The sequence below is a fragment of the Akebia trifoliata genome, chromosome 11 (assembly GCF_017979445.1).
Source record: "Akebia trifoliata isolate Shusen 1 chromosome 11, ASM1797944v1, whole genome shotgun sequence".
Lineage (NCBI taxonomy): Eukaryota > Viridiplantae > Streptophyta > Magnoliopsida > Ranunculales > Lardizabalaceae > Akebia > Akebia trifoliata.
In genome coordinates, this window is record NC_141385.1 from 46046835 (window position 1) to 46066388 (window position 19554).

General features: G+C 34.8%; 2 protein-coding genes and 2 non-coding genes across 7 annotated transcripts; 2 read left to right on the forward strand and 2 right to left on the reverse strand.

Moving 5' to 3' along the window:
* Positions 1-1372: 1372 nt before the first annotated feature.
* On the forward strand, positions 1373-1454 carry TRNAS-UGA (transfer RNA serine (anticodon UGA)). The gene has a single exon. It is a non-coding gene; the product is annotated as a tRNA-Ser (tRNA).
* A 1347-nt stretch (positions 1455-2801) lies between these two features.
* On the reverse strand, positions 2802-10409 carry LOC147392095 (universal stress protein PHOS32-like). Of its 3 annotated transcripts, none has more exons than XM_086458166.1 (3): positions 9531-10408; positions 4233-4283; positions 2802-3084 (listed from the first exon to the last, which is right to left on the reverse strand). In XM_086458166.1, the coding sequence occupies exons 1-2, from the start codon at positions 10225-10227 to the stop codon at positions 4276-4278; spliced, it is 705 nt and encodes a 234-aa protein (XP_086314292.1). In that variant the 5' UTR covers positions 10228-10408; the 3' UTR covers positions 2802-3084; positions 4233-4275. The 3 variants fall into 3 exon arrangements, with proteins under 3 accessions (XP_086314292.1, XP_086314291.1, XP_086314290.1); XM_086458165.1 differs by having other exon boundaries at positions 4233-4286; positions 9531-10407; XM_086458164.1 differs by lacking the exon at positions 4233-4283 and having other exon boundaries at positions 9531-10409.
* A 2514-nt stretch (positions 10410-12923) lies between these two features.
* Positions 12924-13005, forward strand: TRNAS-AGA (transfer RNA serine (anticodon AGA)). Its single transcript has one exon. It is a non-coding gene; the product is annotated as a tRNA-Ser (tRNA).
* Positions 13006-15137: 2132 nt separating this feature from the next.
* SPL (sporocyteless (SPL)) lies at positions 15138-16587 on the reverse strand. 2 transcript variants are annotated; one of them, XM_086459472.1, is made up of 3 exons: positions 15853-16587; positions 15585-15755; positions 15138-15522 (listed from the first exon to the last, which is right to left on the reverse strand). In XM_086459472.1, exons 1-3 carry the CDS (start codon positions 16405-16407, stop codon positions 15307-15309), a joined length of 942 nt encoding a protein of 313 aa, XP_086315598.1. In that variant the 5' UTR covers positions 16408-16587; the 3' UTR covers positions 15138-15306. The 2 variants fall into 2 exon arrangements, with proteins under 2 accessions (XP_086315598.1, XP_086315597.1); XM_086459471.1 differs by having other exon boundaries at positions 15585-15758; positions 15853-16577.
* Positions 16588-19554: the final 2967 nt, after the last annotated feature.

Here is a 19554-nt window from a genome sequence, read left to right on the forward strand (position 1 = left end):
GAGGATATCATCTATAGTCTAGGTAGTTCTTTAGTTGGCTAAATACCGTGAGAGTGAAACTACTACTCAAGAGGGGTTGATCCCAACTCTATAGGCAACCAACAAATAAAACACTCATAATTGTAATATACATATCTATCTAAATTACATATGAAGACACTGAAAATTATCGCGACTTAAGTTATTTTTATTTTATTCTATTCCAACTCCCAATTTTTCTGCATATTATAGTTTTCATGGATTATTTACTTGCTCAGCTTCATCACTCATGGACTTTTCATGTCTATAGAATTCGAAGAAAGTTGAAGATGCAGATAAGATCAAGACAACAAAAAACAAAGCTAATTTTATCTGTTTTTAGTTATTCTGCAAAAAGATTACTTGATTGTAATGCATTTTATTGTGATGTTTCGATATAAGTTATCATTATTAGTAATGAAAATATATTTGCTGGTTTCGCTCATGAGTCAAAGATCACGAAAGACCTCATAAGTACTGTCTGGAATAATTTTCCTTTGCTTACTTACTGCTTAATTCTTTCCAATGGGGTTATTTTAGCAACCAAGTACCCAAAACAAAAACAATTACCATAGAAAATACAGATAATGGTTTCGTCGTATTTTGAAATGAGTCGTGATCTCGAATGTTCTCTCGTTCCTATAATAACGTTTGATGTCTACGTGACACATTTTTGTTGGAGTTCAAACACATTCGACAGCAAACACACCTTGTTTAAGACTTAAGAGCTAAGGCTGCTCAATGGGTCAGATAATATCCGTTTACCTGAGTTATTCAGGTATGGGTGCAAATTTTTTATTCGATTAAGAATTCGGGTAAATTTATCCGCAATTATTTTTATCCAATTTTGTTTAGGATCGGATATGGATATGCATCTTATCTAACCTGAATATCTATTTATCTGAGTTTAGTACAGTAATTCACAATAAAATATATGTATAACTCAAAATTAAGGTTTTTCCATCATCTTCACAATGAATTATATATTTCAATTTGGATAATCACTTGAAATTCAGGTACAAATCGGATACGGATATCTTTTAAAAAAGTGGATAACTAGTTGGATAAGGATAACCTTAGCATAAGTGGGTAAAAAATCAGATACGAATAACCGGATATAATGTTGGATAAGGATATGGAAATAGCTTCATCCGACACATTGCCAACCCTATTAAGAGCCATTAGTGCTTGAAACTCCAACAAAAACATGTCATATAGATACCTTTCCTTTATTATAGGAACGGGACACCGTAGTGGACCTTAGTCTTTTGAAATATAAATCATATTAAGAAATTGGAAAAATAGTCGGACGTCATAAAATATCTATTAAAAGATTGAAATAATTACAACAAATGTCGATATGTCCGAGTGGTTAAGGAGACAGACTTGAAATCTGTTGGGCTTCGCCCGCGCAGGTTCGAACCCTGCTGTCGACGTTTTTGTTTTTAATTTAAAACGAACCTCTTGTGTTTTTTTTTTTTTTTTTTTTTTTTTTTTTAACATGAGGTTGCTGATACCATAGAGTTCGGGTTCAATTCAATTCTTACTGGTACCCTAAACCCCAAAACACACACACACATGAGAGATCCTTTGTAATACCATTTCCATCTCTAGCTCTATGGCCATCAATTCTAAACATCACTTTTCATCACAGTATTCATGACTTTGCTAGAATCAGGATGAATCAAAGATTTTATAGCCTAATGTTTTTTTTTCTAAGAACTCCATGTTTATTCATCAATCCAAGCAACAACATTTAAATAATATATATATATATATATCGATAGGCACACTTCCAGGTATACAATATTAGCAATGTGACAGACAAAGATCACAAATCCCTCATTACTTTTGTTTCTTTGTACTTCATTAGATTGGGTTATCTAGGAAATTCTTCATCTTTTCAAGAAGATGAATTGTGCTTAAAAGATTAGGCTTGTGGACAAGTATGGAACAAATGACACTTTAAAGAGAACGATTATGTGCCTCAAGTTCAACATTTGTTGCATCATTTAGTTTTCTAATTAATTTTCGAGCACCATCTACTATTGCTATCAAAATTGGTTTGTATATTGTCCTAATGAACATCATGTCATGGACCTTAGGCTTAGAACCAAAATCTAAACCCAAAATACAAACTTGAAAAATCTCTCCCCATGCAAGGAATTAATTTAAATGTGGCTGACCCATTAGTGTTTTCCCAACCTTTTGGGAAATCAGGAAATTGAGCTTATAACCATTAAAATGATCAGCTCAGTAAATTTTGCAAAGTACTCCGCCATTCTCTTAAAACGGCCTTCTTTTATTGTATTTTTTTAAGCCCATCGTGTGCTTCAGCCAACAATGAATTTGACAGGAAAAAACAACAAACACAAACATTAAGTTCCAATACCCATATGATTAGTCTCTTTGTAGAAGACACAACTTTAATTGATCAGCAAGAGCTTTCCAAATAGTGTTTCAGGCCCAAGCTCTTGACTGCAATTGAACCAAGCTGAGAGTGCATATAAAACCAAAGTCTGTCACACAACCCATAACACAGACAGCTTATCTTTTCTAACATGTGTTGCTCTTATAGTGGTATCTATACGTGGCTCAAAGTCTTGTGCCATTTTGGAATGCTTCAAATGAACATTCCAATCCAATTTTATCTGAAACTTTCTCAGAACCAAACCATTGCCTCAAAACGAGATTTTAAACCTTGACTAGAACTACAATCACAGTGAAACTACAATCACAAAAAAAACAACTAAAAAACATGCTGCATACAGGCATTCTCAAGGTGATTAAACAATTCTTAAGAAGCAAAGATTATAAAATATAAGGATAATTTACAAAGTTTTCACAAGAAAATGAATGTTTCTGAAGACAGAACTGATCGACGACCATATAAATAACATCATCATTCATCCAACAATTTTGGTAAGGAGAGAGAGAGAGTGACCGTAAGCAACACCACCAACCTTTTATTTACATGCATGAACCCATCCAACCAACAATAACTCATTTATCTCAAACATCCCAATTTTCCTAACCTCCATTAAACTCATATCCCGCCTTCATTTTCTACAACAAAAAATAAAAACAGATTTCATTGAACCAGTGAAAGATGCCACTACATGGGGGAAAAAACTACACAGAGAGGTAAATAACTTGCATGTGAAATGCAGAACTGAGTGCTAATCGTCATAAAATAAAATGACAAACTGAACATAACTAAAACAAAAACCAGTTTAATACCGCATATGGACCCCAAATGGCTTGTGGATGCAAGTTTATTAATGCATGCATTAATCTGTGTGAAAATTTTGATGCCATCTCTTTCCTTAAATGAAGATGAAGCTTAGCATGTAATCAAGTAATAATGAAGACCCATGGTTGCTGGTGGTTCCAAGTTTTGGAGGAGATAGGAAATCCCCAATAAATATCCCAGAAATCGCAAAGGTAAGAAAACTCTTCATTTAAGAACTCAAAGTAATTTATCCAGTTGAGGCATTATTGATTGAGAATAAATGATTCCCTCCAGCTCCAGACAGAAAGAAACTCCTTCCTGTACGAGTAGTGAAGAACTAAACGAGATAGATGGTTGGTTGTTGACCAACAAAAAGCATGGGAGAAAGAAAGATGCACAAACAAATAAGGGCGACTTGAGATGCCGCCCAACTTTATCCGGATCGAGCTAGTTCAAGGCTGGGACTCTATGGCCATGAGCAGACCTCTATCTAAAGAGCGAGTTCGAGTTTGTTGTCGTCTTCCTATGTATGTTAATACTACAGATTCGCTTAGTCGTGTTGCAGGTGCCCCTCCCCACATCATGACACTCTCATTAAAGCTTTCTTAAGGGCATAAACTCAAGTTCCTGTAGCTTACTTTCACTTTTGATCTCAATTTAAACAACACATTTTTTTATATTATAGATCACAGATACAGAGATGTTTTCTCATGAGGTGTGGATGAACCGGGGTCATTGAGTTTGCTCCTGCCCCAGACAGCTTCAAGGTTCCCATTGATCGATTACAGAGGGTTCAACCTCCACAGGTGCCTTATAATATAATAAGAAAGACAATTATCATATTAAGATTAATAAAAAATAAATATTTAAATTAAATAAAAAATTATATATATAATAATAATAATAATATATAATATTTTAGAGAATGCAAAATAAATTTCAAAAGGACAATTTCCAACAAGAAAATGCATGTGGAGCTTACTTGGAATTAATAGGACAACAACACGACCAGGTAGGTACTTGTGTCAAGTATCTGCTGTAAAGGAAGACACATTAGAAAAATTTTTAAAACACAAGCAATGAAGTCAATTAAATGCTAAGAAAATAATAAAGTATTTCAGTGTTTGAGACTTCATGGCTTTAGACCATCTATGAAACATCAAATAAGTCATTTGTATTCTCATCCTCAGTATGTTTTTAGCACAAAAGAAGGATTATTATTTAAATATTTTTGGCCATGAATGAGTAATATAAAAGTATATCTCACAGAACCCATTGATGATAAATTGACAATGCCAAAAGAATATTTGGAGTAGAACAAGTAAAGCTCAGATGTTCCTAAATGAACGTCAATCTAAACAATAATCCTGAGCAAGTTTGACTTTGTGGATTTATTTGTTGAAAAAAGTAATAGATATTAAAATTTCAAAAGACGCAACAAATCCATCAACCATTTGCTCCTCTTCTATACACTAACCAAAGAAGTGCGATTTACCTTTTTGGATCCTTTTGGCCTTGTTTGGGTAAATACTTGAAGTGTGTTGGAGTTGTTTGATGGCTGGAGAGTTAAATCTTTAATTTTTTAATATGTCAGGCCATTTGAAAAGAGAAGAACAATGAGCTTTTTCTTTTGGTCGGGAAGAAAGTCAACCCTGGGGCATATACCCCGAAGGCATCTACTAATGTGTTAGCACCTGATGTAGATCATTTCATTCAATTATCCTCCGGCCACTAAAGCCTTAAAGCACGATCTCAAGTATTGTGTATGAGATGTCTTGTATTCTGATGCATTAGGCAGAGTTGTGGGGGTCCAAGGGGTAGTGCCCCCTCCCAAGGGTGTGGGGACAGAGCCTCTAGCCCAAATTTTATAGAATTACGAAAAGTGTAATCGTGCAATATTTTCTTAAGGGTTTTCTATTTTTGCAGGTTTCTTATTTGGGGAGATTTACATGTTTTAGTAATTCCTGATTTTATAAATAGAGATCTCTAGAGCTGTAAAACTTAAGAGAAAATAGTGATTGTTCATTTGTTCTTGATCTAATCCGTGAACGTAGGCACACTACCGAACCACATAAATCCTTGTGTTTTGTGCGATTTTTGTCGTCTATGCTATTTCGTTTATTCACAAGAAGATGTGGAGAATATTAATTTGAGGATCAAGGCTTACCTTTACCGACAGTCCTCAAGTGTAAAAGATTGTAGGAAAGAAGGGAGGAAAATTCCCTTTGCATAAACGAAAAGAGAGAACCCCTCTTCATAAGTTTTTCCTTCTTTGATTTAGAGTAAGATAGTCATCAAAGAAACTATGAAAAAAATCCCAACATACAAAGGCCAATCCATCTAACATCAAATCAATCCTTAGGATCATAACATCAATATGCCCGAATAAAGGAGGGTTAGGTGGTTAGAAACCACTGAAAATTTTTGCAATATCCTGTCATATATTCCAATCCATCATTTCCAATATTTCTTTAATGGAAGGAATGGCTTTTAGGTAGGATTGAGAAAATGGAAATAATTTGTGAAGCTAACCCCATACAATGATTATGATGAAGACAATTGCTAGATAGTACTACAATAGACACAAAACCTAATACTTATTATTTATTTATTTACCTTTTTATAAGCAAAGATTTCATTAAGAGAAAGCAAGGTCGGCCGAGATGACCAACCAAACGCAAAACAAGTACAAATAATTTAATCTCGTGAAATACAACACACACACCCTCCCATCTTACTACAAAATCTTCGAATCTAATACCCCTAAGTTCCTTGAAAACATTCGACCATAAAAATAAGAGGACTAGGATTGACAAGATGACAGACTAGGAGTCCAAAATTTTATCCTCGAACGTGTGCCTATTACGCTCCATCCACAAGCCCCAGTAAATTGCGAAGTGTATGAGACTCCAAAACACTCTCTTGACTCCAGAGAAGGAGCTCCCAACAACCAGCCAGCCATGATTGAAACAAAATCCGCACAGAGTCTGGAATGTACTTGGAGAAACCGAATAGACTAAGAAAATGGCCCCATACCTCATCTGCCACACTGCAATAAAGCAACACATGATCCATGGATTTTGCATCTTTTAGACACAATGCGCAACAGCCGAACCCGCAAGATCCTCTATGCCTCAAGGAATCCAATGTCTAAATCCTATTAAGCATTGTTGTCCAAGTGAAAAACCACACCTTGGAAGGAACTCTAAGACCCCAAATTGTGACCTCTGGAAAAAGGGAGGGCACCACATTAGCGATAGACTGATAAAAGGATCTAACTGAGAACTGCCCATTCTTGCTCGCCTACCATACCCGAGAGTCATCACAATCTGAGTCAAAAGGATAAGAATTGGTGGCATTGACTAGCCTCCCAACCGCATCCAATTCCCAATCATTAAACACTCTACGGAACCCAAAATCCTAGTTCCAAGACCCATCCGACCACTGCCTGAAGCTAGAGACTAGGAGACCCTTCTTTGTAGAGATCGAATACAAGTTAGGAAATTCCTCCATTAGAGTGTTAACAAAACAGCACAAGCCATGCATTTGACCATTAGGCGAAATATGCTAGTATTTTATTTATATTAAGGGTTGTGTCTTATGAGGTAGCCTTTTGATTCCATCTCAAACTCGGATTCCAATTCCGCCTCGATTTCTAATGCGGAGTAGTAGACTACTCACTTTCTATTTTAGGATGTCACGTCATAGAAGGCAAAACTTATTGTTGAGATTGATGTAGTTGTGTGTTGCAAGACCCTTTTGAGCCCACAACCCATTAACTGAGAGAAAGAGGGTGATGAATAGTAGACTAGAAATTCAAAATGTTTCAGGGAATGAATTGATGTTGATGATGATTGGTTGAAGGGCACTGATGTATTTCGATTAGACACAAGTTCAAGGCACTGATGTGTTCTTCACTTGGCTCCACCATTGAAGGGGCAAAAAATTGAAATAGCAAAAATAACACAATCGCACAAAACACTAGGATTTACGTCGTATGACAGTGTGCCTACGTCCATGAAACAGAACAAGAACAATCACTATTTTCTCATAAGTTTTATAGTCGTAGAGATCTCTATCTATATAACCGAGAGTTACCAAAACATGTAAAACTCCCCAAAACATAAATTCCCAAAAATAGAAAACCCCTTAAGAAAATATTACACAATTACCCTTTTCATACTCGTTAAAAAAATTTGGAACAGGAGCTCTGCCCCAACCCGTTGAGCAGTCAACAGGACCCACACAGCTCTACGTAGCGCAAAAAAATACAAGACATTTACACAACAAAAGAGCAGTGTGAACCTACAAAGAGGACAAGTAGGCTTCTGTTTCAACCACTCTAAGATACAATTGGAGTGAAACATGTGGGGACACCCCCATGTTCATAGCCTCAACACCCACTTTCATCTCTTCCAAGCAAACTCCACAAGTGTCTCCATCATCGATGATACACACCCTCCTTAAGTGCCATGTCTCACTGAAAAATTCCCAAAAGCCCATTGATCGCTTGTTTTTCCCATGTCGAATCAAAATACATCAATGCCCTTGAACATTTTGAACTTCTAGTTTAAAAGCTCATTGATAGCCTGTTCTTCCCGTGTCGAATCGAAATACATCAGTGCCATTTAAACCATCATAAACAACAGTTAGGACACTTATGCGCAGAGACTGCAACAGATGGCATCACTTGAGGTGCAGATTGTTTCCATTTTGGCATAACACACATGAAGTAGGGGTGGAAAATAATGTAACCAAGTTACCCGCAAATTGAGCAATGCTAAATTATGCTCAAGACTATGACCAGCTTTGTGTACCTTGTTTCACGTGCCACAACTAAAAAACTCAACATAGAGAAAAACAGAACCTACAACGGATGCACATATTCACAAAAGCATACTACACAAGATAACTTGAACAATTTTCAAAGCAGAATGACTACCAAGTAGAAAATTTTCCGTTCGAGGATAAAAATGAATAACAGATCAATAAACGTCCAAAAAAAAACTCTTCAGAAGCATCTCAATTCTAATAAGAAAAGAATATGTTTCCTTAAAAAAAAATATGAAGTAAAATAAACTTTCAGCAGTCACAAAAGAAATTTCATTCTCCAAAGAAAATGACTTATTGCAAAGGCACCAGCCGTGTTTCTCTTACCAATTTCCAAACAACAAATTCTTCAAATCATTTGAAACTGAAACAGGCTAAGGAGGGAAATGAAAGATAAATACAAACAATGGGGGTTGATGATAATTTTTATTATTATGTAAATACACATAATAATTAATTTATTCCCAAATACAAAATCAGTGTCAAAGGCAGGAACTTACAAAAGCAAAGTTCAAAACCTACTAGAAACAAAGAAACAAGTGAAACCCAGCCTTAATAAATGACTGAACCAAAAATAGAAGTAAAAAATCTATGGTTCAACCAAAAAACCAAACCATGAATTTGTAGAATCTAACTAAAAGCCAACCACAATTTTAATAAACAAAGTAATTCACAAACCCAAAGGTAAAGAACTCTAATAACAACTAAAAATAGAATTTTTGGTCCAATTAACTAAGAAACATGCAAATCCAAAACTCGATCAATGACTGAACCAAAAATTGAAAACATGAAATAAAATCAATGGGTTCAACAAAAAAATCAATTCACGAAGTCATAAACACAAACTAAAACCAGTGCAATCTCAATCCTATTCAAAAAAGTAATTCGTAAACCCAAGTATAAAGAACTCCAATAGCAACTAAAAAGAGAAAATTTGGCTAATTAACTAAAAAACATGTAAATCCAAACCTCAATTAATGACTGAACCAAAAATTGAAAAAATCAAATCAAATCAATGGGTTCAAACAAAAAAATTCAATTCATGAATTCATAGACACTAACTAAAACCAATGCAAATCTCAATTCTATTCAAGAAAGTGCTGCTCAAACCCAAGTGTAAAGAACTCCAATAACAACTAAAAATAGAATTTTTGGTCCAAATAACTAAGAAACACGCAAACCCAAACTTCAATCAGTGACAACCAAAAAAGTAGAAGTTAAAAAAAAAATAAAAAATCTATGGGTTGAACAAAAAAATTAATGCATGAATTTGTAAACACTAACTAAAACCAAAGCACCCTCAATTCTAAATTCTAATCAACAAAGTAATTCACGTAACCGAAAGTAAAGAACTCTAATAAAAACTAAAAATAGAATTCTTGGTCCAATAACCTAAGAAACATGCAAAGCCCAACTCAATCAATGACTGAACAATCAAAAAAGTATAAACCTTTATGTTCATCTGAGGCGTCGTCATGGTACTCCTGCTCCTCCTCTGGTACTGGATGAAGCTCCACCTCCTCTGCCACACCAACAGCTTCACCACCACACCCATCCTTCTCATCAGGATACCTAACAACAACAACAGGACAAACACAATGATGCACACAGTAATCGCTAACACTCCCGAGTCGTCCTTTTACGTTCCTCTTTGATGCTCCAAACCCTCTACTACCCATAATTACAGCACTCAAACCCAATCTCTCGACCTCCAAACAGAGCCTCTCCTTCATGTCGTGGTCCTTAACTATGTGTATCTTAAAGGGTATCTGAGCTTCTACTAAGGGTTGAGCGAGATTGGTTGCTTTGGTGGTTGTGAAGGCGTCGAAGTCATCTTCGAGCTTCTGTTGGGACTCTTTGTTTGCGTCGACAGAGAGATCAATGGAATTGGAACCCCAATCGGCTCCATAGAGGACGCTGGTGGGTCTGACGTGGAGGAGGATGACCGTGTCGCCAGGGCGGAGGTAATTGTGGACAGCCCATTTGACAGCGAAGGCACTTTCGTCGCTGAGATCAACGGCTATGGCGATCTTACGGTGGGCCCCGGATGTTGGGGTGATGGAGGTGGAGAGGGAGAAGTTTGGGGAAGATGGTTGGATGGTGGGTGCTGGACGGTTTGTGTCCGGCTGAGTTTGTTGAGGAAGCATTCCGAGTATTCCTCTTCTCTTGCTTTCTCCTTCTTAGTTAACTGGTGTCGTGTGTGAGTGAGTGAGTGAGAGAGAGAATTAATCTGCAGAGAGGGTGAGAGACTATTGAGGGAAGTGATGAGAAGAGGGTACTTCGAAAATTAGGGCAAGGGGTTTTGTGACTTTGGGGTGTCCAAATGGGAAAAGACCCACTTTTTTCGCTGTAAGAACTCCTCTGTATCCCTACCCATGTTAGAGATAGACCCTCCTGTGTTTTCAAATTGATGACATACCCCTTGACTTAGGTTTTCTTTGACAGACTAACTTAAATGACATAAACATTCTTGTCTTCAATATCTAACAGATACCCAATATTTTCAACCCAAAAATGTGTCATCTTCAGGTTGTAAACGACTTATGTGAATTATTATTAACCTATTCAACCTTGTCTTCAATGTTAGCTATGGATGTCGTGTAGAAAATTCTTGATTTTTCTATCCAAATTTTCATTTTTCTATTTTTTTTTTTAAATCCTATCTTATTATCCAAGTTTACAGGTAGAAGGAGATCAAAATCTTAAGGTTGTGGATGAGGGTAAAAGGGGCTGAGCCAGGATTTTACCCCTGTGGGGGCAACATAAGAGTGGACATTTTTCTGTGGAGGGGGCACTAAGAGTGTAAAAGAATTTTGTGGGAATAATGTAAGAGTGAAAAAAATTTTGTGAGAGCAACTAAGAGTGTAAATTTTTTTTTGTGAAGACAATAACGGCAAATTTCTTTATCTACCGCTATTATCTATCACAATAGCCCATTACTTCCTAGTAGGTTTGAAAATACTTACCTCCTTTGCCCCCCACTCTAAATCCGCCACTAAGGGTAAAAGTATTTTGCCTAAAAATATATCAATTTCAGAGAGGTGGTGGTGTAAGCACAACTAAGAAATGGGATCCTAGCAAAGCGTTGAAACCTTATGGTAAAGAGAATTTCTACCTCTACAAAAGACACACAATGGTCTATTTGGCTTATAACGATGGATAAGGTTTGGTTGGTTTGTAACAAGGGATGTAAAGAGAGGAAATTGGTGTGCTTAGAAAAGTGAGGCATCAGTTTTGCTAGCCGTGGAAATCATCTGGAGGCAACTGATTTTAAGAATTTGGGGGAGTGGGTTCGAGATTGTGGCTAAGTGAGATCAATGAAGACCTGAAAACCATCAATGGCCTTTTTCTTTCATGTTTACTTGGCTCATCATTACTTCCTTTCTAGTTTTTCTTATGCATGGTTGCACACAATAGTCACAAGTACCCAATTTGAAGAGTCTCCATGAAAATTTCTTTACAGGACATGGAAGTTTATATGCCTTCTTTTGGATTGGTTCCAAGTGCTTCACTGCAAATGTAAGCACATTCACAGATATAGCATGGGCATGGTGTGCTAGCCATGCCTTTGCCTAATATATACAGAAGACAAATATTACTCAGGTCGAAGAAAGTCACATATCGATACTTTTAAAGTATCGATCAAATTTTTATTCAAACGTTCCGATCCATCATAATTTCATTTCAAAAATATTTTTTTCTATTAGCAACTTTAGTTTTAATACTTTCAAAAATGAAGGAATGGTTAAAATTGATGGAAAAAAAAAAAAATTATCATCATAAATAATTATTTTCATTATTTAGGTTCAATTTTACATAATAAAGATGGAAATATCAGCTAAGATGTCACCTATAAAATAAATGTTTAGAGGATAAAATAGAGGAGAGTTTATTATGTAATTGGATAAAATTAAAGAAATTTTTTTTATAAGATAAAGGATACTTAACATAACCATATGATACTTATTTTATCTCAATTGAAATTCCAATCATTAAAATATGAAATCGAATGGTCAAGATTTATCCTAAGGATACTTGATATATTCACAGGATACATATTTTATTCTGATCATTGGATTGTGTGTTTTAATGGTTGGGATTTTGAATTTTCATTAGTCACTGGGATCTAAATTCATATATAACCATATGGAATGAGACACCTTTCTAGAAAATAAATTGACACTCAGTGAGCTAATCATGGACTAGAGTCAAAGAGTGGTTCTTTACAAAAATCAGTTTATTTCGATATATTATAGAGATCATCCTCAACATATCCTCAAAATATAGTGGGCTTGTTTTCATTTTATTCCATCTTAGAAAATGATTTAGTGACCAGTCTCCATGTAGAATGCCATGTGACACTATTTTGGACTTTTATCCATGAGTTTCAGTCAACTCTTTAGATCAAAAAATAACCCGGCCAATTGTTGATTTCTCATTGGTAGATTTCAAATTTTCTATCCATCTTTGAATAAAAAACCTGAATGGTGATATCATGGCCCGGGACGATGATATGGCCCCCATAGATTGGCAGTTTTTTTACTTTAGGTATAAAAATGAGAGTTGTTATTACCGCACCAATTTTACTTACGTCACACCACTATGTGCAATTTTTTGGTGATTTATATAGGAAATAGTGTGGCATTAATAAAAGCTGGCGTGGCAATAGTAACTCTCATAAAAATTCCATCACCTTTTTCATTGTACTCTGGATCATATATCAGCCTTCAAAAAAATTTATGTTTCATGCAACACTTCATGAAACAGGAGTGCTGGGTTTTATGTGGATTAATGAGAATAGATAAGAGGTATATACTTTTTAAACGATAATCACTAATATATTGTGGACGTGCCGGAGTGGTTATCGGGCATGACTAGAAATCATGTGGGCTCTGCCCGCGCAGGTTCGAATCCTGCCGTCCACGTTTTTCAAATTTTAAAGCATTTTTCAGTAAATTTACAGAAACAGTATTGGACCTATTTTTTAATAAAATAGTATTTTGTTTATTCTTTTTAGACTTATCACCTCAACGGAAAGTGAAGATACTGTGAGGATATTTAGGGTTTGTTTGACACATTTGGGGAAAATATTCTTTTGGAATGATACAATTTGTTGTGTATGTTATATGAAAAAAATCTCCTTCTTTGTTTTACCAACTCCTTAGAAAATAAAATTGATTTTCCCGAAAAAAAAAAAAAAAAATCCCAAAATTTGTTTTAGCAACTTCTTTTTGACATTGTCCTAGCTGCAATCAAACGTCAGGTAAACTTTTTCTAAAGAAATTCATTTTTCTTTATCATTTTCAAAATTATTGATTTTTTGAATAAAATATTTTCTTTATTATCATTTACACTTTTCATGGTCTCAAGGCACATCCCTACAAGTTTTAATTCAAATTTCAGTTAATGAAAAAATTAATGCACGTTTATATGGTATATTTCCAAAACATTCAATGTATCATACTGCTCTCTATAACAATCATAGTTTTCAATCTCGCCAAGACTACATCTTGATGTCACCCCCATGAATGAGACGAATAGACAAGAAGTCTCAATTGTGTAAAGTATTGCAAGATGGTTCAGTCAAGTCAATCGAGATTTTGTATATTTTAATTAAAATAATTAATTTTTTACATTTAAATATATATTATTTAAATAAAATATGATCTATGATTAAATATATTCTAATCAATATTATCCTATAAAAATATAATGATTATTTTCTTATAAATATACACGAGTAAGTAATTGTAAAACAAGTTAAAAGGGTCTCCTCATTGCGGCATCAAACCAAATTTTGAAGCCATGATACCGATTATTCCACCATAAATTCCAATATTTTATACTATATGCCTAAGATAGAAAAAGAAAAAAAAAATACATAAAACCAACGGCTATGAATCACCTATAAGTCTTCTTTTTTTTTTCTTTTTCTTTTTTTTTTTTTTGAATTAAAGGATAACCGCATCTCAGGTTTAATGAGTTGGTGGGCCACGTGTATATATTATTGGGGTAAGGTTAATGCCCTCTTTCTTTCAGACAGACCCATTTCTTAAGCGAAAGAAAGACATCTCAGATCTTCCTGTTCTAATATATATAAAGAAAAATGTAAAAATTAAAAATTAAAAAAAAAAGCTGCATTTGATCAAGACTGGGACTTCACAGTCTTCAATTTTTTACACTTAGAGATCACAGAGAGTTAGAGACTAGAAAGAGAGAGTACCACTCAGAAGCCCAACATAATAACACCTCATCAAGGTCCCCTCTTTCTCTTTTTTATCATTTTAAAAGTATCCCACGAAGGAGAATGCAGAGATACTAACCCCTTGTGTTTCTAACACATTTATTGAAAGACAAAAGAAATAGGAAATGCTGTGTCTGTAGGAGATTTTAAGAATGAATTTGAAGGATAGATTTTTAATCTTTTATTATTTTTTCCTAATTTTCTCTCTTAACCTTGAGAGACAAATCAAACAAGTTACTCTAATGGAATTAATTAGTATAAGATGCAAAACAACAACTTCATTACATGAAGGCTAGGCATTGTTTGGAGCTGCTTCCGGGGATGGATTTTTTTTTTTTTTTTTTTTTTTTTTGCTTCCCTCTCTTTTCAGTTTCTTAGTTTAATTTCTTATCTCCTATTCGGATTAAATCCCATCCATGGAAAGCTAGTCGACTTCCATTGCAAATGGATGCAATCATCTGAATCGACTTGTTCTTGGTTTATTATCTCCTAATAGGTAGGATTAAATCCCATCTATTAAAACCTTGTTGGTGTGAATCTAAAAATCATTGACAATCCTAGATGTTTAATATAATTACTTTTCAGACCACATAATGGTTGAAGAATTTGGACAATTTTAAATCTAAAATACATATATTGTATGAAGTAAGCGTGGCAGAAGCTGATCCGTTTGGTCCCACCTATGAAAGTGGGTCCAACCAAATAGATCTCATGAATGATGAATCAGATGATCAAAGTCATCCAATCAGCTTGATTTTAATCAATGAGATATATCCTAGATAAGGCCCATTAATTAATAACATTTACTAAATGATGCCAAAGAATCAAAAATTGTTTCACTCTTAAACTTTCACAACAAAAGCAAAAACACAAAAGTGTGTTTTGGATTTGGTTCAGTTGGATTAACTCAAGCAAGAACAAAAAAAAAAAAAAACTGAAAGCATATAGGTAAGTTTCTTTAATTTCTACCTCTCTTGAGTTTCTAACAAGAAAGCTTGAGAGACAAATCAATCAAATTAGTATTAGATGATGAAGAAGCTTCACCCATGATTGCTGCTCCTCCTGCTTCTGTAATGGAGGATTCATTGTTAATAGAGCTGCTACTGCCACCTTTGTGAGGGAAGAATTCGTACTCCATTAAAACACTACTGCCACCCACAGACTTTCCCTTTCTATGAACCGCTACTACCTCCACTTCCTGCCATTAATTTCCATTAGCAATCTCAGAAATTTAGAGAGAGAGAGAGATTGAAATTTTACCTCATCAACAGTCGATCCAGAATGACAAGCACGCCTAACACCTTTAAATCCATCAACGTTGCTGTTTCGTCCAAGATTCAATCCGAGAAAATCACAGTCAATCGGCATCATCTTCTCCGTATATTGGGTTCTCCCTCCATTAAAACCTGAATTCTCGCCATTGATATGCTTCTTCTATACATGAAAACATCACCAAAAAAAAAAAATTAATAACAGAAAGATTGAAAGAAAGAAAGAAAATGATTTGTTCCGAAACCCTAATTCTCACCTTAAGACAGATATCGCAACGATCGGACAAACAATGGATATTTTGGGTTGAAGAGAGCTCTTGAGACGTGATCCGTAATCGATCCACCTGAAACTGACCTGGAAACAACGAATTTCCACCGGAGCAACCGGTAACCCCACCTGCAAATCCATTATACGGCTGAAATCCAAAAGACTGCGAATGCGAGCTTGGCTGACCATAGTTCACAGGAGCGAACCTTGCGAACGAATCTAAAACTTCGTTCTTCGGATCTAAAAATGGGAAGAACTGGAACCGAGGATAGAGATTCTGAGCTGTTTGAACTTGACCTTGAACTTGATCGACCTCTGGCATCTTCTTCAACCTTTCTTGTAACCTTAATCGCTCCAGCTGAGCAACACCTAATCCTCTCTGGGGAAGTTTCTTCTGTGAATTTTTACTGCCCTTTCTCCCTCTCGACTTCGTAGTCTCTACTTTCGTAATCCTCTCTTCCAAACCTTTGTTCTCTGTTATCCGCTTTGATTCTTCCACTTTGTTCTCCATGGATGAATTCCAGAGCAAAAGAGAAGCCACCATTAAAAAAGCAGAAAAGCTTTCTTCGTTACAGAGAGAGAGAGAGAGAGAGAGAGATGGGGAAGAGGTTTGCCGTTTTAGAGAGAAGTTAGAGGGTGCGCAATGCGCCTGAGAAGCTCTACAACAGGAATCGTCCCTGCTAAATGCTGGAAGGACATGTTTTCACAAGGTTTGTTATATAGAGCTATAAAGTGTAACTCCTCAGTCTAGGTGGACCGTCATCCGTAGATTCATCCATAACTGATTATTCTCAAGATTTTATGACATTGTGCATGGACATTGTGTGGAAAAAGAATTTTCCTTAAAAAATACAATTTCCTTTTACATTTGTCTTCGAGTATTTCCCTTATAATTTAGATTCTCACCTGATGAAAATTTTCACCCTCAAAGAAAAATGGATTCTCTTTCCAACCCCTCGAAAAATGATGTTTCCACCCACACATATGATTTGGAGTGGATCCTCTATAGAAGATTTTTCCTACAGTTCCTTGATGAACTGATTTTGGATGACTAAGATATCGTCACATTAGAAAAGCACTCAATCCATACCATTTAAGTTAAGAGTTCAATGATCGTTCGTTTTCAAAACCTTTGATAATGATTTTAAAAGAATTTTTTTCTAAATTTTTTTTTTTTTTTAAGTTAAAAATAAAATCTAATCCAAACTATAACAATTAAAGGATTTGGCTGTGATTGATTTTCAAAGTGACCAAATCAAGATGATAGAAAAATCACTACAAGGAAAATCTACTACATAGGATCATATCGCCACATGATTACTCCTTCTAACTCAAAACCTCCACCCAAGCCCGTAGGGACGAAGCTAGGATTTTGACCATTTGGGACAACTAAGAGTAGAAAAGATTTTGTAGGGGTATCTCAGGTGAAAAAAAATATGTTTGTGGGGGTAATTAAGAGTGATTTTTTTTTTTTTTTTTTTTTGTGATAAAAAATGGTGAATTTCTTTATCCATCGCTAATATCTATTGCAATAATTCAATAATCTATAGACTTTGACAATTGTTGTGGACTTACCGCCACTATAAATCCTCCCTTGCAAGTCGGTTGCATTGAGTGAAGTTAACAACTCATGAGTTGACTTCAATGAGTCAAATAAAAATGATTAAATTTATAAACATTTGAAAATATTTTTTAATATTAAATAAAAAAAATTATTTTTTAAATATAATAATTTTTTTTTTGTTCTCTGCAAAGATATTATGTATAATTGAATAATTCCATAACTAGATGTATTTTCAAGTTAACTTGATCAAATTGACACATAATTCACAAGTTGATTCCAGATTTCTTAGAATTTTATGATTGAATCATCTTGAAATCCAATCAAGTCAACTTGACAAAGTTCGAAGTTGACTTGAAAATCAAATCACTTTTTTTGTATTTTCCTCAAATGGATGAAAGGAATCCTCGTGGTAGTCCTATTACTTCCATGATCATTTTTCAAGAATTCAACTATGTGAGAAAACGATTTCCTTGCAGTCAAACAAACCCTAGGGATGAGTCCGCCCAGGTTTATAACTACAATTTCCATGATAATATTTCAAAGTTAATATATTCGCAGAAGATATGCCTCAATGTAACCGTATGTGTACGATGAACTACATGTGGTCCCCAACGGAACCACGTGTCCATCTCCAATAATCCCAACCTGAACGTACGGACTAATATTGGTAGGCGAGGTTGGGACTGAAATGGCCCCATTTGTCTTAAAAGTGCTATTATAAGCAGATAGGCGCATTGGTCTACAGAGTCCATTTCCCCTGATTTATAGTAGAAAAATCATCTACAGGATATAAATAAATCGGACGGTTGTGATTGTCTCGTTTGGTTTGGAACTATAGTTCAAGTGTAGTTGGTAAAGCATCCTTGTGATCTTACGATTTAGTATGAAGAAGTGAATCACACCTACAATATAGAGTAATTATCGAGACCTTTTTTATGGCAATTAGAAAAAGCTGAATCAATGTGGTAGCTTGTTAAAATAGAAGTCCTTTAATTACTCTATTTTAAAAATTGGGGAAAATATATTTAATAATCATAAGGTTGCCCTTAAGAGAGCTGAAGAAGAAAATAAGTGAGATTTGCTTGTTTGGATGCAGGTGAATCATTGACCGTGGATCAAAATTGCTCTTGACATGTTTACTTTGTTGAGCTACACAAGGTTGCACACACCCCCATGATCAGCAAACTCTACGATCAATACTTACGTGTCTAGTTAAAATGACACTAGGCAAACATAACCAACCAAGAAGAATAATATGGTTAGGCAATAGTCTAATTCGACCAAAAGAATAAATGCCTATAAATAATTTTAAAAAATGAAGAATAATGAATGCATTTTTTAATAAAAATGATCCAAATTCTATTAAATTGATGATTGCAAGGAGTCCACAAAGAAGATAAACGATTGATAGTCATTTTAGAGAATTTTTCGACTAAGAGGGGGATTTTCATTGTAAAACATAGTACTGTCATTGATGGGTCATGTTTGGATCAAATTGGGAATTGAGATCAACCATGAATCTATTTTATAGAAAATTTACTCAAACCACACCCAATCAAAAAAATAATGACCATTTTCAAGATCTTATCGAATTGCATAATTAGATTAGTTATTAAATGCAAATTAAAAAAAAAAAAAACATGGTAGATTTTGAACTGATTTGATATCTTATGGGTTTAGATCTGATCAACTTAAAGTCTGAGAACTATCACAGTTTTTAAACTCAATTTCATGTCTCGTCTATGCTAGATAACGAGTTTTCAAATATGTTTGAGATATTTTATTAAAAAATGAGAAAAATGAACGTGAGATTTTAAATCTCGTTCAAGAAATTGACTTGTCCATTTATCTTGTCCATATTTGATATTGAGATGACTTAGACGATATCTTGTTCTCAAACGAGTTTTGAAACAACAACAACTAGTACTTATGATATGAAAAGATTTATCCAAGAACATCCTAATTTTTTTTTTTCCTCCCATGCAACATCCATGACAACCCTTTATATATTCCTACCACCAAACATCCCTTTAGAAATTTTAAATTCTAAAATACAAATATGTACAGATTTTATATTGGCGTGACCAACCCAACTCGCGTGGATCCGGGTCGGTAAGATTGGACAAA